Source organism: Phoxinus phoxinus, assembly GCF_949152265.1.
Source record: "Phoxinus phoxinus genome assembly, chromosome: 5".
Classification (NCBI taxonomy): Eukaryota; Metazoa; Chordata; class Actinopteri; order Cypriniformes; family Leuciscidae; genus Phoxinus; species Phoxinus phoxinus.
In genome coordinates this window covers 36,293,954-36,318,294 of record NC_136880.1, presented here as the reverse complement: position 1 = coordinate 36,318,294, position 24,341 = coordinate 36,293,954, and the positions used below count along the sequence as shown (strand labels likewise).

The 24,341-nt window shown below is 37.2% G+C and overlaps 1 protein-coding gene across 4 annotated transcripts in view; it reads right to left on the bottom strand.

The window, feature by feature from the left end:
• Positions 1-24,341, bottom strand: part of yeats2 (YEATS domain containing 2) — a 41,524-nt gene that overhangs the window by 6,706 nt on the left and 10,477 nt on the right. For 2 of the 4 annotated variants that reach the window (XM_079613836.1, XM_079613835.1), the window contains exons 11-31: positions 24,097-24,321; positions 23,226-23,387; positions 20,817-20,911; positions 18,669-18,851; positions 16,592-16,832; positions 15,235-15,396; positions 14,927-15,045; positions 14,494-14,637; positions 12,714-12,896; positions 12,158-12,494; positions 11,332-11,466; positions 8,261-8,344; positions 7,975-8,146; positions 7,336-7,412; positions 6,291-6,370; positions 5,999-6,200; positions 3,163-3,401; positions 3,007-3,081; positions 2,706-2,779; positions 1,997-2,074; positions 1,749-1,826 (exon numbers count right to left, since the gene is read on the bottom strand). In XM_079613836.1, the coding sequence (XP_079469962.1) occupies positions 1,784-1,826; positions 1,997-2,074; positions 2,706-2,779; positions 3,007-3,081; positions 3,163-3,401; positions 5,999-6,200; positions 6,291-6,370; positions 7,336-7,412; positions 7,975-8,146; positions 8,261-8,344; positions 11,332-11,466; positions 12,158-12,494; positions 12,714-12,896; positions 14,494-14,637; positions 14,927-15,045; positions 15,235-15,396; positions 16,592-16,832; positions 18,669-18,851; positions 20,817-20,911; positions 23,226-23,387; positions 24,097-24,321 (3,110 nt within the window). In that variant the 3' untranslated portion in view covers positions 1,749-1,783. Of the gene's footprint in view, positions 1-257; positions 328-548; positions 1,827-1,996; positions 2,075-2,705; positions 2,780-3,006; positions 3,082-3,162; positions 3,402-5,998; positions 6,201-6,290; positions 6,371-7,335; positions 7,413-7,974; positions 8,147-8,260; positions 8,345-11,331; positions 11,467-12,157; positions 12,495-12,713; positions 12,897-14,493; positions 14,638-14,926; positions 15,046-15,234; positions 15,397-16,591; positions 16,833-18,668; positions 18,852-20,816; positions 20,912-23,225; positions 23,388-24,096; positions 24,322-24,341 lie in introns of those variants that run through there. The other 2 variants (XR_013797817.1, XM_079613834.1) reach the window with 2 other exon arrangements.

Here is a 24,341-nt window from a genome sequence, read left to right as displayed (position 1 = left end):
CATATTACTTGGATAATAGCTGTTTATTAGTACTTATATTAAGCACATATTAATGCCTTATTCTGCTTGGCCATATTCCACATCCCTAATACTACCCAAGACCAACTACCTTACTAACTATTAATGAGCAGTAATTAGGAGTTAGGAGCATAGTGAGAATTAGACCCTAAACTAAAGTGTGACAAAAAGAGTAATTACAAATCAATGCGATTTTTACATTTTCTGTAGAAAACTTGAAAAAGTGAAAAGCAAAATACTGTGGCTAAATCTGCTTACACATGCATCTCTCTGAAGTTCACTGTTTTGCTACATGACATTTCATTTGTCCTGGCAGTAGGAAAAAGAATAGAACAAATCAGGACAGATGGATCCATCTTTGTTTTTAATACAAGAATAGTCATTTTCTGATACACAATGTAAAGGTAAAACATCCAGGAGTTCGGTTAGACAAGTAATGACTGACTTTAACACTGAATAAACACACAGACATACATTCTCTACCATCCACACAAACACACCAAAACAATTCTTGATGTGTTTTAAGCGCACACACACACACACACACACACACACACACACACACACACACACACACACACACACACACACACACACACACACACACACACACACACACACACACACACACACACACACACACACACACACAGAAACTGAGGCTAGTTGTATGACAAAACAAAACACCCCACCAAACCAGAGGACACAACAGATTTAGCAAACACACAAATGCCTCCTGTCTATCTGCACATTTTCACCAATGCCCCCCAAATGAAAACAAAAAAAACTTCCACCCTCACTGAAGTTCAATCCTTCATAAATCCTAGTTGTGCGAAAAAGATTAATATGAAAACGGCATGATTAAGACTTTTCTTAGACATTCTTTGCCCTAGTGTGAAACTAGAGAAGACGTGCACCTCAAAAAGGACATTTAAACTCCAACCAAAGTTCTCAGAACCACATGAGAAGATCATTTAAGACCCAATACAAAAAGACAATAAACAAATATTTCACATAAGCTGCAAAAAAAAGTAATTACTATATCCAAATAAATCCTGCTTGATAAAGTACAGAAAAAATAATAGTTTTTCTGTATTGTTCAATGGCTCATTTAATGTCTGCATTTCTGGTTAAAGTAATACCCAAAACTGAAAATGTTGTTGCAGATTTGGAAATACATGAGGGTGAGTGAATATTTTCAGAATAGTCATTTTTGGGTGAACTATTCCTTTAAGACTAATATAAGCTAAACAGTTCTGTGTCAACGGCAGAGCAGGGTCATGTGATCATTTTCAGAGATTGAGGGTCTCAATGTAAGAAGAATCATGGAAGAGCGGTTAATAGATTTGCTGCATGAAGCATCTACTGTACCTGCTCATTTCTGAAGAGATAACTGTACTGTAATTATTGTACTGATGGTTACATTAATATACGGGACCATTAGTTCATAAATATCAGAATTCATGAAAAAAGCATGAAAAATAAATATAAATAGAGTGATGTAGCCATACGAAACAAACGCTGTTCAGGCAGCGTGTCAAGATTACGTAACTATCCATTTGGTGATCTTTCCCTTGAGCTCAGCACTCTTGTATATAATGCAGCTGTCATCCTAAAAAATGACCACACGAGGCAAATCAGAGGATATTTGCAGCTGTGATTGATCAGCCCTTGCACATTCTCCATCTTTACACAATGTGAGGGGAATGAGTTAGTGTGTGACATTCCACCTGTGTCGTCTGTGGTCAGATGCCAAGAGGTGAAGTCAGTCAGCGTGGCTTTCATCCTTCACCGTGATGCCCATGTACCTATCAGAGACAGAGATTATGTACTAGAGATAAAAATTCATAAATAAAGCTGCAATAAAATGCCCTCACGTTTCCAGCTTGTTCCAGACCATGGGAACACTGATGATAGACGCTGGTGATAGTTGAGAAAAAAGAGAATATAGAGAAGTCTATAATGAGAGCAAAATTACCTATTAGTCAGAAAATCACAGGTGGGAATAGAGCTAATGGCCTGATGCACATCCATAGCCGATATCTCTCTCGGAGTTCTGTGGAGACAAGAAGAGAGGGATGAAACAAGGATGGGAAAGAGAGAGAAAACTCACGGTACATTTGCTATCTTGGTATAATGGGTTATTGAACTTTGAGCATTAAATGAGTGGTCTCAGAGTATTGTCAGACTGCTGCTTTCTGTTAATGTATGAGACATTGACCAGTTCCTGCTTGACTGATCAACACTATAAAAAGGCAGTTACAGAAGAATGTATAAAAGCCTGATGAAATATTCTGCTCAATCAGTGTGTGTGTGTGTGTGTGTGTGTGTGTGTGTGTGTGTGTGTCTGTGTGTGAAAGCAGATGTGCTGAGTAAGTAGAGCAGCGCAGAGGCGATCTCTTCTCTCTCTCAGGGCTGGGCTTAGCTGCTCTACAACTCAAATAAATCAGATTTTAATGAGCTATTCTCAGTGCTCTGATAATTACTCATTATCATAAAGCACTTTCCCACAATCATGATAGAATCACATTAGATGAAGTTCAATGCTTTGAGTTCATCAAAAGGGACCAAGAAATAATGCTGCAAGCTCCAACTGAAAAGAACAGAACTACTTTTACTCTGAATCCTGCTGGTTTACCCATCTGTCCTGATTAGTCTTGTACTGGCATACGGGCGGACACACTGACCTGTTTTGCTGGGATTTCCTATGGGCATTTGCCAAAGACTCCCTGAGGATTTCACTGGCAAACTGCTCCACAGCCTATGAAGAGATTTCGACAACATTCAGTACTGATGTTAAAAATGCATTATTAAAAAAATAACACTGTGTTCTTCTCAGGAAACATTTTCTGTTCTCACAAAAAGTAAAAAGAAGACAAACAAAAGCAGAATTAGCAAAAAAAAAACATGATTTGTCGAGGACAAAAAGTAAAACTGTAAGTTTCTCTCATAAAATAAAAACAAATGACTCAATCTCAGACTATTTACCTTAAGAACCATGGTCTCCACGACAGGAGCAAAAACGTTCTTCTCCACCTCCACCTGCTGCAGCGTGACGCCGATCTAACACACACACACACACACACACACATCATTACATGTCTGACACAGCAGAAAGTCAAAGAAAATTTAAATCTCACTCACCTGCTCCGCTGTGTCTCTGATGAACTGGGTCGATGGGCAGCGCCCCAAGAAAAACTTGGGTTCCTGTTCGGCCTCTTCCTGTTCCAGTTTGACTTTGACTTTGGCAGCGTCTATGTCTTTTACACTGATGATGTCAAGAGGCTCATTATCTTCCTCGTCAGGCTCCGCCTTCAGAATCTTCTGAAGTTGCTCCAGACGTTGAGACAACTCCTCACAGCCCGTCAGAGTCGAGCTACACTCTAACAGGCACACACACACACACACCTGTTAGTGTAAAACAGCACACAACTACTCACAAGCAGCTAGTAGAGCAAAACAAACAAACAAACAAACCAAAAACAAACAATACTCTTGATCTACATTATGGCTCTGTTGAACGGGTCCAAACATTATTATTTATTCACAATACTATTATTTTGATCAATAATAATCATATGTATTTTGCCTAATAATTATTATAATTAATTAATATATTATAATAATGAATAATAATAGTTTGTATATAACCTTATTGTGTATTGTAATAATTTATTATTATTACTATTATTATTATTCATTTATATAGTGCCTAATAATTAATATAATTAATTAAATAATGTTTTTGTTATTATATTGTTGTATATTATTATAATAATATTGTCATTATTATTATTACTACTATTAAAAATAAGTCTATTAAGTTCCTTATGATTATTTATTATTATTAACTATACAAATTATTTTTATCAATAATAATAATTTTATTTCGCCTAATAACTAATATATTATAATAATTATTAATAATAATAGTTTGTATATAACCTAATATTTATTGTGTGAATGTATTATTAGTTTATATAGTGCCTAATAATTATTTATTAATTATTGTATTATCATTATTACTATTATTATCAACAATACTATTATTATCAATAATAATCATTTGTATTTTGCCTAATCATTATTAAAATTAACATATTATAAGTAATAATTATTAATAATAATAGTTTTTATATAATATTGTTTATTATATGAATGTATTATTATTATGATTATTAGTTAGTGCCTAATTATAATTATTGTTATTATTATTAATAGTTTTTAAAGTGCCAAATAATTATTTATTATTATTATTAATAGTTTGTATAGTGCCTTTTACAAATCCATCTCGTAACACTATTGAGTAAAACGCAATAGAAAGAAGATATGTTGACTATTTATTGTCTTTTTTATTTTGCGGTGCCTAGTCTTCAATCTAGTCTGCAAAATCACATTTAAAATAATAATAATACAAAAAAAACGTATGTGTTGCTATGGGGCACCACTGCTGCTCAATATCAGTGCAGGACATTCTCTTTTAATTTTTGCCTTTTACTCTGTACAACAACTCCAAAAATGCAACCTAAGAAAATACATGAATGAAGACCGAAGAAGGCAGGGAAAACATTTACAACAAACAAGACTCCTTAGTGAGTATCCTCGCCATCTACTCTCTTCACAGGATATTTTCTAAGACAGCATGCTAACTGAAAATAAACCTCATTAGTGACTAATTTAAAAACATTCCTTATGGACAACATCTCCATTAGTGGTCACTCTGTTCAAACAAACAGCGCTCGTGATGCACATTATGCCTCACACTCGATCCCAATAGAGTATGATGTCAGCACATAGCTAAGCTAATGACTCAACCCTCTATTGGAAAAACAAACAAAACAACATTTGGGTGAAACAGTCCACTGGATGTAACTGACATAATTTTCAGTACCACATAAAATATCCATAATCAACACTTTCCTTCTTGGATTTACCATCAGTTTATCACAATGCATTCTGGAACAGCTTTATCTGCAAAAGTTGCACAAAATGCTGCATATAATTTTGGCTAAAATTAGCTTCATTATCTACATTTTTCCTACGCCCCATGTAACTTCCTTAAACTGTAAACAATCAGCGAAAAGTTCTCAATAATAAGGGTTTTCATAAACTGGGTACAATGAGATGACATTGTTACATTTCCTTTTAATATTCAATGGAATAGTGTAAAAGCATTAACAAATGACTACAATAGACAATGAATAGCCCCAAAAGCTTTTCATTGCTTATTTCTGCAGCAATATTACAGACGTGCTTAATATCACTGTAGTAATACATGTCTGTATTATGTAACACGCGTTGCCTTAATCTAAAATGTTCATTAACTGGAACATTGAGTGATAATATTTCAGAGTGATTTCCTTAATACTGTATTTACCTGCTTTAGAAACATTCCAGTAAACATTGCTAATGGGGATTAGAAGTGAAAAGGGGAGACAATTACATTTGAAAGCATCTGTGTGAAAGCAAACCTGGAAAGAAACGTGAAAATTTGGGGAGAAAAACAAGAGATTCTAAGTGCATTCCAGTGAATTATTCATGGGATATATGATATATCATATATTGTAAAACTCAGTAGGCTTGTTAGGAAAAAGGAGGATAAAGCAGCAACATTTTGATATCTTATTATTATTATTATGAGGCAGCAAAAACTGTGTGTAACAGCATCAGGAGCATACAGTATCTAAGATGCCTTAAAATGCTCAGTAGGGATTGAAACAGAGCTGATGCTGAATTTCAGCTGCTCATGTCTGAACTGTAAATTCTGAGAGTTCAATTAATGCCCAACTCTGAATACTGACATCATTATACAGGCTAATGCGCCATCACTGGAAACTAAAGAGAGAGAGAACACTACTGCATTGTCTGTGCCAAGTCTTGTGTAAGTCAAAGCTCTGGATAGCTGAGAGAGACACAGGACATGATGAATTAACCTCAATCACAGGTTCAAACACACACGTTACATAAGCTACACACTCACCCGGTTCACTGTCGATCTGTGTGAGTATGTCCTCAATGGAGTCCTCCTCTGTGTGCTGGGGTTCTGGGTCAGGGGGTGTGTAACCCCGGAGACGGCACCAGCGGAGCACCTCTTTAGTTCTGGGTGGGGTGAGGGCCTGAAGCCGAGGTGTTCTCTCTAACAGATCAGCACACACACGGCGCACAGCCACTGCTCGCTGCAACTACACAGAGAGAAAGAAACAAAGTAAATGAACACAATCCAACAGAGCTTACTGATGAACCCAGACCAGATGAAACAAACAATCCTGTACCTCTGCAGCTCTGCGTTTGCCAATGTTCCACGAATAGTACTGATCCACAGAGGTGGCGCAGAACGGATGAGAGTCCTCATCTGTAAAGCACACACACACACACACACACACACACACACACACACACACACACACACACACACACACACACACACACACACACACACACACACACACACACACACACACACACACACACACACACACACACACACACACACACACACACACACACACACACACACACACACACACACACACACACACACACACACACACACACACACACACACACACACACACACACACACACACACACACACACACACACACACACACACACACACACACACACACACACACACACACAGTAAATTTACATTTCACGGTCATTTCACTGGAAGAGTTATGACATTTTGATTTTTAAATATTATTATAGGTTAAAAAAAAGAAGAAAAAAAAAGAAACTGCACCACAAACTTTTGAACGACAGTGTATACGTTTTTTTGTTTTAAAGAAATTAATACATTTTAAAAGTAAAGACTATTACATTGTTTGAAAAAATCTAATTCTATTTCAAATGAATGCTGCACTTTTTAACTTGAATCCTGGAAAAAAACTGCATCAAGGTTTTCACAATATTAAGCAGCACAATGATTTTCAAAATTGATAATAAGAAGAAATGTTTAGCACCAAATCTGCATAGAATGATTTCTGAAGGATCGTGTGACATTAAAGGCGAGTAATGATGCTGAAGATTCAGCTTCGCCAACACAATCAATTTAAATTTAAAATATATTAAAATAGAAAATAGTTATTTTAAATGGTAGTAATATTTCACAATATTACTGTTTTTACTGTATTGTTGATCAAATAAAAGCTTGGTGAGCATAAGAGACTTATTTAAATTAACTTTTTTTTTAATGTTACCAAACCCAAACTTTTGAACACCAGTATATGTATGGATGAATAACATGCAATTAGAAATGAACTAGGGTGAATGTTCATTGCATGCTGACTTTAAAATATGTGAAATTAAACTTACTTTTCTCAGGGATAATCAGAGGAAATTTCTTCACTATGACTGTCAGAAGTTGCGTCATGTTCTCGATGTGTTCCGTGCTGAGAGAGATTGACAAAGTTTGATTGACAATATTACAAGCTTTCAACATTACAAAAAAATAAATGAGTTTCCTGCACTGATATTGAGCAGCAGTGTTTTTTATTTATTTTATTATTATTTCAATTGAGAGTTTGCAGACTAGATTGAAGACTAGGCACTGCAAAATAAAAAAGACAATAAATAGACTTTCTATCTATCTATTGCGTTTTACTCAATAGTGTTACGAGATTTAATTGGTCAGAAAAATTGCATGGTAACTTATAATTGAGTAATTAATACAACTGTATTCACTCCAGAAAATGTCATTACTTTTAGTGAAATCAAATTCAAAATGTCAGAACTATTTTAAAGAATTATTAAAGATGATTTTTTTTTATATCAAGAGAATTACATCAGTATTATTACTGACTGGTTGTTGCTAGGACAACGTGCAATTAAAAAATTGGTGAATGTGCAAGTCTGTGGGTGTCAATGCCCCTCTGCAGAAACAGAAACCTTAGTGAATCTCAGATATTCAGACAGATCAGGACAGAGACACACAATTGTGTGTGCGCTTCTTACTTGATGAGTTCATGTGTTGATTCCATGCCCTGTTCTTCTTTAATAGCAGCTGTGTCTGTGGATGTAGGGGTTGTCGGCAAGGGAGCAGGGGTGGGTGTTGAAGTGGCTGGGGCAGATGTTTGGGGAACTGGAGTCGTACAAGTGAAGCCAACCAAACCAGGTTCAGTTTTAACTATGTAACGAGACAAGCACAACAGAGGTAAAGAAAAAGTTTGAATAGCTATACACATAACTCCTTGACGTTATTTCCACTGTATGTATGAATGTGTGTGTGTGTGTGTCTTACCTTGAGCTACAGGTGTGGATGCTGAGGAAGCAGTTCCACTCGTGGTTGTGTTGCTGCTAGATGCTTTAGCACCAGACTGCACAACTACAACACAAACACACACAGGTTTACTTTACCATTCAAAAGATTGGAATCAGTTTTCATTTAAAAAAGAAAAAGAAATGAATGCTTTTATTCAAGTAGGATGCATTAAATTGATCAAAAGTGACACTAGCTCATAATGTTTCAAAAGATTATGTTCTTTTGAACTTTCTATTTATCAAAGAACCCTGAACAATAATGTATCAGTCTAATAAATTACAAATATATTAAAATAGAAAAGTTATTTTAAATGGTAATAATAACATTTCACATCATTACTTGTTTTTACAGTATTTTTGATCAAGTAAATGCAGTCTTGGTGAACGGTAGTGTAGGTAAGTCTTAATGAGATATAAACAAAATGCTATGTCAGATTTTGATGCTTACAAGCTTTTTCCAGAGCAGCACATTCTGGACATTCAGAAGTTTTTATTACTACATAATGTGCACTCAAGTAATTTTGGTTAGCCATTTCATATTTCTTTCTGACTATTTCACCCATCGAAGAGCTTTACCAAAGCTATTGTAACAAAATGAAAAGTAGAGAATGTGCCTCAAGTTAGGCGTGTGATTGATATTGTATCGATGTTACAGCTAACTACATATCCATAGCTACCTCTAGGGACGCTGCTAGATCTGAAGGGGAAATCTTTTCTGGATAGTCCCGAATGATTCAGAGGCACAAGGGTAAATTAACTTTTCACTTTATTTATGGGTCATTATTAGACAAGCCATAATACAAAAATGTACAATATTAGTTTGCAGTATTAGCCTAATTTATTATCCGTTGTTAATCATCGGCCGCTTTGGATAAAAGCATCTGATAAATGCATTAATGTAAAAATGTAAATCTGGGGTCATCTGGGATACCATTAGTACCAATAATTGCTTTTAGATTTACTTTAATTGCTACAAAGGCTACAAAAATTGCTTCGTGTTTTTCTGATCAAGAGAGACCAGCAGCAACATGATGTGTAGCCTTAAAGACCCCCTGTGGTAAAAATCAAGTTTTTAATGTTGTTTATATTACTATGAGGTGTTTTTAAACTGCTTTAAGAAATTCATCAGTCAACACCATTGCTGAGGAAAAAAACAAACAGCAATTTCTCCTTAAAACTGCAGTGAACCAAAGACATTCACAAAAACGCTGTTTGAAATCACGTCACAAACTACCTTGTAACCAATCACGTCAATGTGCGGGCGGGCTTTAGCATATCATTAACTATGAGTGCTCTGAAGCAGTGGAGTCTCAAGAGAAGCCAGGTTATACTGGTATATTTTTCTGTTGATATGAAAAATCGGGTACATTTAGCAATATAGCGGGTGAATTATGTATTGATGACGTATATTACGATGTTATGATGAACTATATGCCTTTCTCCACTGATGTTCTGACTGAGTTGTTCAAAGAGTTTCTACAAAGGACACTGATTTTTAGAAGGTAGCTGTCTGACTCTGAGATGGTGAACGGGAACATGGTTTATGTAACATTAGCAACACATTATTAGCTGTTTGAGAATGTAATCAAGCCAAAGCAAATCATATTAATTACAGTTATGTGTCCAGTGTTTTAGAGAGTGATACATAAAACGCATTACCAATCTAATGCAGTACATCAACATGTAGACAAGCCTGTGTGAGTGAGTGTAGGTGGGGCTGATTTGCATTTAAGGATCCACATCTATTACATGAAGCAAGGGTGTAGTTACATTCAAGCTATTTTAAGGCCTGAATAAATAAAAAAATCCACAGGAAAAAACATTTAAATATGCCATTTTGGTGATCAAAGATGAGTTTTAAGGGATACGATTATTGACCACAGGGGGACTTTGGTAACTAGATTGGTTGGACTATGTCAAGTACTATAACTAAATCTGTTGCATGGTGATGATATATAGTGTCTATCAATAGAGATTTTTCTATATCGTGGTATGTAATATATCCTCAGTCCAAGAAAATTAAGTGCAACATTAATGTAGATTTAATTCATACAGTTAAGAATGTTTTATTTTTACATAACATTATTACATTTTGGTAGTATTTCTTAAGTGAAACATCTTAAATACACCTTCTTTACCAGGCTTATTTAATTTGTATCTTTGTTTTATTGTATTTTTAATTAAATAAATACTATATATTGTTATCTGGAAATAACATTTTTCATTTTGTGAAGTTACATTTTGTTCTTATTGCCCACCCCTAGTGCTAATTTAGTAAAAACCATCATTCTGACATGACTAAGGTAGCATTAAAGTGTTTTTTATGTTCTGATTCATACAGTTCCTGTTGTCCCTCATAAATGTTAAGAGCACTCAAGCCTGCCATTTCTCAATTACTGAATGCTGTAATCTCTCTATTGCTTTCTTTACTCATATCCCTCTCTATCACTATGACAACAGCTTGCAATTGTTAGAGGAAATGACCTGTCTTACTGCTCTGATGTGCTGTATTCATTCAACGCAAAATAAACTAAACTGAGGCAGCTTTTGCCGCCATGGTGCCGCACAGATCAATCTAAAACAAAGCAACAAGGTAGAGAGAGAGCGCAAAATGAGAAAATGAAAACCATATCTGACAAGAGAGTGTCTCTGGAGCTCTGTTCACCTATTACTGTCATCGCTGATGAATGCTAAACAAAAACAAATATCTCTGATACATACAATCTTGCAGGCTTAACACAGCTGACAAAAAACATCAGTCCATGAAGGCTGGTAGAATTATAACACTAAAACCTGAAACAGCCCATCACAACATACAAGAGTGCCTTGTTTAAGAGATCACAATTGTGATGAATCATGAATCGAACCTTCAATCTTTGGGTTGCCAGCATTGGGAAGAAAGCTTATGTGTCAAAGCAGTTAACTAAAGCATGAAGTTGAAAATAAATAATCTAACTTTACAATATTACACCGACTCGCATCCTTCAGGACTGTAGAGATCAGGAGTGTTAGTAAGGCTGTGTGGGTATAAGAGGAACAGGGTGATGTTACCTTTGCCAACAGGCATCAAGATAGTCTGCAGCGCAGAGGACCCACTGCCCACACTGAGCTGCTTCAGCTGATTGGATGGGATGGTGAGAACCGTTTGCTGGGAACTGGACTGAGCTGGGTGCAACTTCAACATTCCTGCAAGAGTGAAGAGAATCACGGTGAACACAAAACAGTGACCAAAAAATGAAACAAATGAAGCATTTCAAGCAATGGATTACAGGTAATGAACTTTACGACAATTAATTCTAAGAAGGGGTGGACAGCTTGCATTATCCAAAAAAATATGTGTTGTAACATTTTTTTTAAATATGTCAACCAATTTAAATTTTTCCATTCATTAATCATGATAAAGTTACTGTGATGTATGAAGTTATAAGACTTTGACACACCACCTACCCCCCTAATTCAGTGTTGAGAAAGATTAACTTCACTCCTGAAGCTAATGGTCAAGGCCATTCAGTCATCAGATTACATTACATTTTGTGATCTGTAAGAGTCAGTGAGAGCTTTAGCGGTTTGCCATTCTAAAGGTGTTGATCATATTAGCAAAATTTTGTGGGCAAAAAAGGTCCATTGTCTATTGTCAATAATGCAGTGATGTATGAAGCACAACTCACAAAGAAGTCACTTTCAAACCAAGCAGCTTTCTGTTGGTCAATGAAGTAAATTCATATCACCAAATTCAACCCATAGCTAAATCTGCGTGGGGAAATCTTTCGCCCTCACGCAAAAATTCCAGATTATTTGGATTCCTGAACAACGGTAAATGTGACCGCACCTTAACGACAAAATATTTGGCAACTCTGGACACCAGATGACTGGTTACCTGAGATGGTGGTAGCAGTTTTCCCGCTGAAAGTTCCTCCCCCAATCAGTGATGCTGCAGTGACCAATGAAGGGCTGGAGCTTTTGGACCCGCCCACTACAGACGACCCCGCCCCCTTTGACAGACTGATAAGAGGCATGTTGACGGTCTTGGCAACTGTGACTACGGCCCCAGTGCCAGAGGCAGAACTCTTTGCTGTGTTGGCGGCAGAGCTAGCACTCTTGGCTGCACTGATCACGGCAGCTTGATTGGCAGCTACAAGCACAGGGTGCTGCGGTGGTGCTTTAGCTGTCTGAGGTAATGGCTGAGAGGAAGATGCTCCACTGGCTTCTGCTGACTGCACAGGGGAAAACATTAGCACAAATAAACATTATTTATCTAACAAAATAGATATGAATATTAACTTTGTGACGCATGCACAACACATGTTTCTATCATGTCAAAGAAACAGAATGATGATAATGACTACGGTAAGCTACCTAATACGTACGCCAATTCTCGAGTCAGTGTGTCACGCCTTGTCAGACAATGTAGAAAAAAAAGATACATCTCTTACCTGTTGAGAGGTTGGCGTGGAACTGGGTGTTGTTGGGGTGGAGCTTGTGGCAGTAATGACACCTCCCGTCATTCTCAGGGTTGTTGTGCCTGGCTTGTTCAGGTGACTTGCTGCGGCAGCTGTTACCATCTTCACCGAGCCGTCTGACAGCTTCACCTGAGAACTTTGTGACCCACCCACCACCTGTCAATCAAAACATTAAGAGAATGAAGTAAAAAAAAAAAAAAACATATGTAATGCATTTAGTTTGAATGCTTTCAGTTCGTAAAAACTAGTCTCTCCCAACATTTTTCTTAACAGTACAAAAGTGAAATAGATTTTTACTTTTTAGTATTTGTTTATTTTTATTTGATTTAATTTATCTATTCATACATTCTGTATATAAACCGAAATGTTGTCCTACACCACTTTGGCAATTATGTACTTTAATATTAATGCTAATATATTCATTTGATTTAAAAAGACTGTGGGCATCTCTTTCACATAAAGCAAATGTAATTATATAGCAAGAAGACTTTAACTTGTTTCTCACACTCATTCTTGCATGTTCAGTTCCTAAAGCCCATCTCTTTCCCTCTAATATCCCTTTTCTCTCAAGCACACAGCAAATACTCCACCACCACCTTCAGGGTATTTAAGTATGTCAGGTGCTGATATATATATGATATATATGACCATTTTACTGAACACAAACACATTCTAGCAGGTCTAACAGACCAGAGGGAAAGGATTGATAGTCTCACATGTGCTGAAGGGGATAACGAGAATTCTAATAAAAAAAATATGAGCAGAAATCATGGTGCGGTGTGCTGCACTTTATGATGAGAATAATGAGGGTATGATTTTAATGGATAATTAACAAGAAGAAAGGTAGTAAGAGAAGGAAGGAAGGAAACGATGTGCATGAGCGTGTGTTCACAGGTTGAATTACAGCTCAAATGTCAGCTGCAGGCATACTCATTAGCCTCTATCTGATAATCAGGACACACACACACACACACACACACACACACACACACACACACACACACACACACACACACACACACACACACACACACACACACACAGGGCTCTAGAGAGTGTGAGCTTTTCAGAAGAGGCGTTGTGTAACACTAATGAAAGTGCAGCAATTGAAAAAAAGAAAAGAGATAAAGAAAGATCAATGAGATGGAGAGAGAGAGCAAGAAAGCGATGACCGAGAGGGAGGAAATAATGGCAAACCCCTGAACACTTTTTCTTTTATACAGTAGCTAAACTGATCCCACTCCTTCTGAGTCACTGTGAGTGTGTGTGTGTTTTAACATTTTATTTCTTTATTTTATTGAAGCTAGCTATGACTGTTTTAGCAAGGGAAATTAATGCACTGTTGAATCCATCTCAGTGTTTTCTGCATTGCTATCTACAGAACCACACCAAAAAGAAATTATATTTCTTCTTCTAATTATATTACTGTGAGACTGCATGTTGAATCTAATTAAAAGTTAAATGGGGTCAGGTACTGAAAAAAAAAGACAAAACATCTTTCAACTGCATTATCTTGCATGTAAAAACAAACGTACAGCATAACCTAAACACCCGTCTATTCCAATCCAATATGCTCCATCTATATAATAAATAAAATAACTTTTATTATTATATTATTAATAATAATTTATATTGCAATATACATTAAATAACATTATATATTACATCATTTTATTCATATTCCTGAAGCTAATCAACTATATAAAGTAGAAGGGGAAATTTTGTGTTAATAAATCCTTCCTTTGTAACACACCTGAGCCAAAATGGCTGCCTTCTGTCCTGCTGTGACCCGAATGGCCTGCTGAGTACTGGAAGCAGGACTCGACGCCACATGACCACCACCACCACCAGAGCTCTGTTTTCCAGAGCCCCCTGGCTGGCCAACCAAAAACGTGCCCTGAAAAGATCAATAGTGACTTTGTCAACGTAACACAAACTGACAGGGATAGGCTTTTGGAATGTGTGTGTCTTTGACTAGACACTGTTTTGGACAACAAGAGCACCCACTGAGCTAAACACATTAAATAAAGGTTATTTAGAGTATATATAGAGTATGCAAGAACAAAGTAATAGTAAACACGTTCAAACTAAAGTTGTTTAAATTGGAATAAACAGTTTGAATATATCAGGATCCATTCCACATACTTATATCTGTATTTTAAACAGTTTACAACAAAGACTATTACCTGTGGAGTCTGTTTAAGGATGTAAGAAGTGTAGGATAAATTGGAAGGCAGGCTGCCAGTCCCTGAGGAACCACTGGAGGAATGTGACCCTCCAGAACCAGAACTCTGAGACTGCTGGCCTACAGACAGAGACAAAAAATGAGGTGGATTGAAACACCAGTTGTAAACAGGTCTTAATGTGTCTCCCTCGTCTACTTGTGATACGATCAAACAATATACATCTTAATACCAGATGTAAACAGCCCCAGAGAGACGAACGATGATATTTCCCAAATCCTATGATACGTCTGTATGTATGGATGTCTGACCTGCGCTGTGTGAGGCTCTCAGAATGGCTCCCTGTGGGATCAGTAGCAGTTTGCCTTTGCCTGATGGGTTCTTGCTGTTGGTGGTCAGGTAGAGTTTGGTACCTGGAGGCAGATTGGCCAGGTTTGCCAAGTTATTTGCTGGCAGCTGGAGGGTAGCCATTACTGAAAAATAAAAATAAACACAAATCACCAAAAGTTTCAGTGAATATAAACTTATCTCTTCACACTGAAAGCAACTGTATGGCTCTGAACCGTATTAACTATTTTCATGGTGTTTTTATCCTTGACAGTAAACACCGGCTGTATGTTTTCCACTGTATGGGAAAAAGTAGCGTGAACTACTATTCAAAAGTTTGGGGTCCGATTTTCTTTGGACAGAAATTGTATTCAGCAAGGATGCATTCAATTGATCAAAAGTGACAATATATTTATAAATATATTAAAGTATAAAATAGTTATTTTACATTGTAATATTTCACAATGAGATTTGAGCATTGGTGAGAATAAGAGATGTCTTCCGAAAAAAATAATGGTAGTGTAATTAATTTTTTTAACTCTTTTGTGCTTCATGAAAGAAAAAAGTCATACAAGTTTGGGACAACATAACGTGTAAATTAATTATTAATATTATTATAATTTTTTTCTATTGCTGAGCTGTTCCTTTAAGGGTCAGAATAACTAAATTAATAAAAAGTACAGAACCTAGACAGAATATCTTAAAGGCTTAAAGACTATTACATATACCACTAAAACAAGCTTTCAATACGCATCCACATATTTGGTGTTTTTAAAATTAATCAAACTAAATCCTGTTTCCCCTGTGGCAGCAGGGAGATACGAGTGTCTGACTGAGTAATGGCGATTCCTAATGGTTTAGTCAGCTCTGCAGTACAGCAGCCACATTTAGATTAGCCCTGTGATATTCCCCTTTCAGCACAACATCTGCTGATCAGCCTGATAAACACTCTAAACACACAAACAGATGCTTTCACACACACTCCTATTCTGAACATCTGAATTAGCATCCCTAGCAAGAAATACAAACTTTACTTTCTAAAAATTACTACATGTAACATACACAATTTTATTTTATAATTCAGACATGGATTCATGCATCTGAACAAATCAGCAACTGATTTGTAGAGATTATAGCTTTATGCAGTGTATCATTTTCAGTGAAAAAACAACAACCTAATACTGACAACTTGTCACGTCACCCCTGGTTAAGATTAGTTCATACATTTATTTTGACCTGTTTAAAAGAAAGACATAGCAGAGTAAAGATCAGTTGTTGAACTATATGGGTTAGTTTATGGCATGATGAGGGTAAAAAAAAAAAAAGTGAATGAACTCTGACCTCCACTTTTGCCACTTCCTCCAGACCCACTTGCTGCCTTGGTACCAGCATGCACCTGCTGTCCCACAATGCTGCTTGCACCGCTGCCTCCTCCACTGACGATTGCTTTAGCGACGCCCTGTGCTACCACTTGCTTTTGGCCCACCACCTTGGACACAGAGGGGCTGGACTTAGCAACCAAGATCTGCCCGCTACTCATGGAGACCTGTTTAACGGCAGAGCCCAGTGGAATTCCCAACACCTACGCAAACACACACAGACAGTTACTCTGCATCTGGAAAAACTTGTTCATTAAAAAGTATCACTAACCAGTCGACTCACTATGCACTTTTAAAAAGTATCTCAAAACACATTTGTTCGCTGGGGCCTTTCCTTGATTTATTTTATTGTTGTATTTTGTTTTGTTGTTTTTTTAAATCTATTATCTGTGTATGTTTTTCTTTTCTGTGAATGTGTATGTCTCTTCTGTAAAGCACTTTGTAAACAGTTTTTAAAAGGTGCCATTTACTTAAAGTTTTTCTTACAATAAAAGTAAGACTTTTGGTCTCCTTTTGGTACAAAAAAAAGTTTATAAAACAATTACTCAATATCTTTCATCAGCTCATAATATTTTTTTATTAATTAAAAATTAAGTATACTACTGGTTAAAATGTTGGGGTCAGTAATATTTTTTTAAATATTTTTTAAAGAAGTCTTTTATGATCACCAAGACTACATTTGTCGGATTAAAACAAATAAAAAATATATATTATTAAAGAACAGTATTTATTTGAAATAGAAATCTTTTGGTCCGGACCGAAAAAAAAAAAAAAGTAGTCCTGGTCAGCTTAGCGTTCACATAGCGTTTAGGCATTTTAACACAAAACCTAAAAGGCATTGGGATATGTTCACAACCTGATTGGTCAGCTTTTATTACGCATATTTTGTGACGGGACTTGCCGAACATCCAAAACAATGCTGTGTGCTGGGATAAATGGGCTCGCTGCATATGTGTACATATGATGGTAAATGATGGAGCTGAGAACTTGTGAAGAGCTTATAAAATGTGTAAAGGATCAAAACAGCGGCAGGAATCCCTCCATCACACACACAAACGAAGATCTGCTTCTAATAGAAGACACGGTTCTGATGCCTGTACCGAACTGTGATGGGCAACATTGTGACGAGAAAAAACAGGTATACTAGAGCATTCACTTTTTTAGTGAGTCACATCTTGTGACATGTCCCGTTTTTGTTTTGTTTACATGTCTTTGGTCCGTGTTGCGTTCATATTTCATTCGAACCGCACCAGACTTTGTTTGGAAGGGGACCGAGACCCATCTTTTCAGCGGTCTCGGTCAGCTTGTTTGGTGCACCAGGGTTCGGATGGCAGCGTTCACACTTAATCAAATGAACCGCACTAACGGAGCAATCGCACCAGGGTTTGTTTTACTCAAACCAAACATGCCAAGTGTGAACGCACCCTTAAATGGGCCAGATCGAGGCCCATTTATTATAAAGATCAAATAGAAAATGGTTTGACTTTAAACCTTGAGATCTGTAGAGTAATATAAAAAATATGGAATAAAAAATGAAGAAATAAATGTGCTTAAGCCTTTATTGTAGAGTCAGGGAATTAAGATGTCTTTTTTTGCGCAGAGTGGTGTATTGTAGATGGACAGTCTCTACAGGAGCGACTTTGACTCTCAAGTGCTAAAAAAAGGCTGCAGTAAAGAGAAGAGTAGGACGTCCATAGAGGCACAATGACCTGAGATATGTTTAGACTGCATGACCACAGCGCACTCCAGTTTTCAAAAACTCTCTCAGACAGGACGGCCAGCATTGAACAAGGGATGGGACTGTAGAAACACTTCAGTTTTGTATGGAACTAGCTAGACATCAATTTTGGATATTATATGTGGATGGGAACAATCTTTGAGCTTGGATGCTGAAATGTTGTCAGCCATGAAATACAACCAGAGAACTGAAAGATATGATGTTGGTTTTGTGACTGAAGAGTCAAACAAAACATAAATAAGCAAAATGAACCGTAACAATGGTAGAAACAAAATAAAAAACAAAAAGTATACATAGAAACCTTGCTGGGTGTGGCCCCTCCTCCAGCCCCCGCCCCGCTCTGTTTCTGCGGCGACATGGCTATCATGTGACCGCCCTTCACAGTCACATACTGTTGTTGCTGCTGGGATGTTGCCGTGGAGATCACCTGTTGCTGTGGTGACGGCTGGGTGGGCACCTCTCCTGGTTCTTGTTTGATTATAACCTTAAGACAAACAGACAGTCAGACAGATACATTTTATTACTCTGTGCGTGTCGTATTACAGCGAGATGTGCACTGAAAAACCATCAGTTTGATTCACGGTTCAATTTGATCCAAGATATTTTCAGAGATATTGGATGTGAGATCAAATCCAAAGTTAATTTAGTGAACCTCACATTCCCTTAGGTAAGATAAACACACACTTCTCCTGAGGGAGAGACTGAACATTGAGATGAACTCGGTGAACTTGTGCGACATTCACCTCTCCTGCCAGTAGCAATAGCACACAGCAAAACACACACACTTACACAAGCTCCATCACACAACACACACATTATCACTGTCATATTGCTCTTATATACAACAGTAACAACGCTCACGCTTAAACACTCTAAATATGAATTTAAATCCAAATTCTGTTCCTTCAGGAAACTACAGTGCAAAAAAAAAAAGTTTGCACACATGTTTATCACTCAATACTAAGTCCTAAGACTATGAAATAACACAAATGGAAGTATGGGAATTATATAGGCCTAGTGATCAAAATGTTAAGCAAATCAAACCTCTCTTATATATTATTATATCTCTTATATCACCCTCTGACTAGATTCCAGCTATGTACACCGATCATTCTCTTAAGAAATTCATGAAGGGCATTCTGGGATGCTTTTTAAACACTATTTAAATGGAATTCACATGTATCATGGACATAGTTTTATGCTTTCACTTTGTCATTTAAAGAAAAAAATAAAGTTTTTTTCCTAGAAAGAAATTCATAGGCACAATTTATAATTACAAAACATTTTTCAAGCATTTAAGCTTCTGACAAAAAGGTTTTTTAAAATCCTGAGACATGGAAAAATTAATTCAGTCAAGTAGGCCTACACTATTGTTCCAAATTTTGGTGTCAGTAAGATGTTTTTTAAAATAAATTAATACTTTGATTCAGCAAGGAGGCATTAAATTGATCAAAAGTGCCATCAAAGAAAGTGAGTGAGAGAGTGTGAGTGTCAGTGAGTGAGTGAGAGAGTGTGAGTGTCAGTGAGTGAGTGAGAGAGTGTGAGTGTCAGTGAGTGAGTGAGAGAGTGTGTGAGTGTGTGTTCTGGGAATACTCCAGTCCTCTGCATAGCTTGTGCAGCATCACGCCACAGTTAGATGTCCCATTTTAAACCCTCTCACACACACACACAGCTGCTGCAGACCGCTTACTGCACCGCCTAGCAGTACCTATTAATAACTACTGGTGTTAATTTAGCCTGCAGTGTCCAGAAAACACTGAAACAGCCTCAGAGAATAACCCAGATAGAGAGAGAGGAAGATCATTACTTAATTTCAGCGTGTTTCTCATCAGTTCAACAGAAGGACAGACAACCTATTAAAGCTTTAAGTGTCGGTATGATTCAGTCAAAAACTATCATTTCACTTTGTAAATAACAGCAGAGCCCATATTAATATAGCTCTAAAACACCATATTAATATAGCTCTAAAACACAATGACAGACAAATGATTTCCTATTTAGGAGTGCCTTCCTCTTACAAGCTCCATTACAGCTCTCTCTGAACACAAATGGACTGATTCATCCTGCCAATCTGCCTGAAGGGGAACTGATTGTGCCACATTGTTTTCAAATGCCTACATCTGTATTTTTCAATTATAGTTGAATCACAATACCCACATCATTTCTTCTGATATTATATTCTCATCCACCCACCCTTCACTTCAGTTGCCTTGTAGAAGCAAGAGAGAGATGCTCACCACTATGCATGGTAATAAATCAAGCCACTTCCAGATAATGAAATAAAAGACTGCTAAAGGGAAGCAAAATACAATCAGTAGGTAAATTCTTCTTTAGGCGTCCTAACCACACGGCTGCACTTCAGCAATAAGACCCTAAACTGAAATCAAAGCAGGGTTGCATTGAATAAATCCATACACTATGAGAGAAAACCATATACTTTCAGTCTTACCTTGACGCCAGAGGACATGAAGCTGCTGGTGTGAACTTTAGGAGCAGGTGATCGAGCACCATGGGCTGTGCTGCTCTGCTTGGCTGACGGACTGCCTAAGATAAACATATGGATACAGAAGATATAACAAATAGATATGACACTTCATTTGATAAACAACCCATGCCTAATGGAAGTATGTGTTGAAGTCACAATATATCAGAAGTAGCGGAAGTAACGATGTTTTCTTCTGTATTGTGACGTACATCTGAGTAAAATGGATTTACGAAAATAAACATTTTCATGGCAGGCACTTGGTCAATTCATTGGTTGATGATTGGATGGAGGCAAAAGCTTAAAGTCGACATGACACAAAAGATGAGATCACAAAAGTCTTTTCTTCACTATTGTGATGTATATATCCGAATGAAACAGCTTTACAAGAAAAAAAATGTAGGGCAGGACTTGATTTTGTCCATCGGAATGGATTAGATTGTTGTGGTTTGCTATTGCTGAGATGTCATGTGAGTGACAGGTTATCCCACCCTCCCGCCAGTAAACATGTCATCAGAGAATAGAAGAGATGTTGCTGTACGAGGGAGGGGAAGTTATTTCGATTAAAGAAAGGTGTAGAAATTTTTTGGCCGATGAAATGACTGGCTGGATAAGTCCGACATTCGTCAGCAGAGCAAAATCAATCGGAAAATCAGGTTATGACATTTTGATTAAAAAGGCACTTTAAATTAAAAAAAAAATTAAACATTCATAGAATGGCCCATTCACCTTAAGATCAATAAAATGCATTAAGCAAATAGGTGAATGTCCATTTAATTTAGATGTTAAGGCCTTTTCAAACCAAACTATTTTTACAGCACAACAAGATATGTCAAAACACATGAAACAAAGCATCTCTATGGATCTCTTCCACATGTGCCCTACAACAAAGCCTTTATTATGTGTGAATATATCATGTGTCAGTGTCACAGTGCTTTTTGCTCTTTAAACTTTTTCTCGAGAGGTTGACAAAAACTTTGGCACATACAGGTTTTTTGTCTGCATCTTTGTGCACATTGATATTGTGAGTTACTCTGCAGCTCAGTGTTTAACCTAAATGTGTTAAGACTGCAGCTCTGCTCTTCTGTGCTCAATTTCTCCAGTATATCTGTGTGAACTGAAAAAACAAAGCAGTTTATTTACTCCAAATCTCATAATGCACCATCCATCTCCCAGGATGGTTAGCATGCTGCTGCTTCTCCAGATTCACAGCCTGATTTTCACAAGCTCTGTTCTCCAGTAACAAAAAGACACACTGCTCAAGACATGCATGCAGTGAATTTGTAAAGCTGCTCTGACACTCTTGACAAAATTTAAGTCAAATTATTTTCCATTCAATTAGGAAAAGCAACATAAATGACAACCGTTGTCATACTGTCATTTAATTTTTATCACGTGATTTTCATTTTTAAACAAGTTCCCACAAACAACTGAATGAATCAGGACAGTAAAACAGCTTTGCTCATCTTCATGAAAAAAATACATTTTCCTGGTTGGGATTTCTAATCTCTTGGCAATCCCTTAATAATTCATAAAAGCATGTAGCAGAATATTTTATATGTTGATGTTAGCTTTAACTCAAAGCAGCTGTTTCTTAGATGTTCAGACTTCATTAACACCTCATTTTCATGCCGTTGTATGAATTCTGCAGAGACCATTTCAGAACACAGTCATAAGAGATTGGCTGTGTTTTGAAACCTAACAAGCTTCATACAAAACAGCATTATTTGCAATCAAATGTTATATCCAAGTGTCTACTGTACCTGAGAAAAATTACAACTATGATTTCTACAGTCATACTTGAATGGTCACTATGTTGCTTTAGAACCACAGCACAGAGCTCTGACCACCCACACAAACATTATCCCTAAGAGCATGTAGGTGTGTTTGTGTGGAGGTTTGTGTGTGTGTGTGTGTGTGTGTGTGTGTGTGTGTGTGTGTGTGTGTGTGTGTGTGTGTTACACACAGTAATGTTACATCAACTCCATACTCCACACACTCCTAAACTCTCAGTGATGTGGTCGCTATGGCAACTTGGTCTTATGATGGCCTGCAAACCCACAGCATGAGTCACGGGAAAGAGTGAAGCACAGAAAGTGTGTGTGAGAGAGAGAGAGCGAGAAGGATAAAGAAAAAGAACAGAAGGAGGAACTTGTAGTTTGTGATTTGTCTTCATTATTCACACCTGACACTCATAGTGTCCTCATGCACGATACGACACATTTCCAGTAAAAAAATAATTTCACTGTCCTTGCTACAACCAGAACATTGCTGTAAAACAACAAAAATAACAGCCAAGCAGAACTTCTGTGATGTTGAAAATAAGGGAAAAAAATAAGGGAGTAAACCAACATGGAGGAGATGTGATGTATGTACCTGTAGCTGCAGATGACGATGCAGCCATATTAATGACTTGTCCTGGTTTGTCCACTATAATATAGGGGTTATTTATGACTGAGGGGCTGGACTTCATGTGAACTGGTGTGGATGACGATGTCCGGGGAAGTGGAGAGTGACTAGGGGTGGAGATAGGAGAGCCTGGAACACAAAAATTCTGTTTATGTAATTAGATTTACAGTGTGACCCTTATACATTTCTCACTGTGTTTCAGAGTTACACAGACTGCAAATCCATAATGCATTACAGAACAGTTTGAGTCTTCTCGAAATGGCAAAATCAAAACTGATTGGCTGGCTTTACACAATTTCAGACTATATAACTTTCAATGGGAAACAGTCATGTTGGCAAGTTCCCAGGCTGCTACAAGTCAAATATCTGCCTATAATTGTCAAAGTTTATGGATTTCACCATTTTTACCATGTTGAATAAGTGGATGAATGTCTGCTGCACAATCCATTTGAATGTTTAATTTGAGTTGTACTAGGGAGCAAAACACGACAATTGTAAGCAAATGCCGGAGATAGCGGAAATGCGGCATAAGTGGGTGGTTCTTGGCAAGAATAAGATGTAATGTGTACACACTTTATAAAGGGTAGGTCTGGTAAAGCGAGACTAGGACATAGACTAAGCTCCTCTTAGATCTCCTGTCACACATTGACTGCAAATCTATAATGCATTACAGAGGAGTTTTACAACTTTCTGACAGTCTCCTTTTCTCTAGAAAATCTAGCATTCTCTAGCAGAAAAAAAGCCAGAGCAACATGAAAGAGACTTTATATAGAGGATTTTACTGCTTGCATTTCAACTCTGCTCTTCTCCACCTCCTTTGTGCTCCTGTGAGACTCACCAGACACAATCTTGCAGCTCATCGTGATCGGCTGGAATGATTTGCCGGGTGATTCGGCGGGACTGGGCACTTGCCCTTGTGGAATGATCTTACAGCTGGCCGTGATTGGCTGAAAGGCAGAGTTTCCGTGGGAACCAAGGGTGATTTTCTCAGATCTATTTGACTGTGAAGTTCGTTCAGAACATGAAGAACGTATCGACTCGGTCTTGACAGTGACACCTGGAACTGAGGGGTAAACGAGAAAA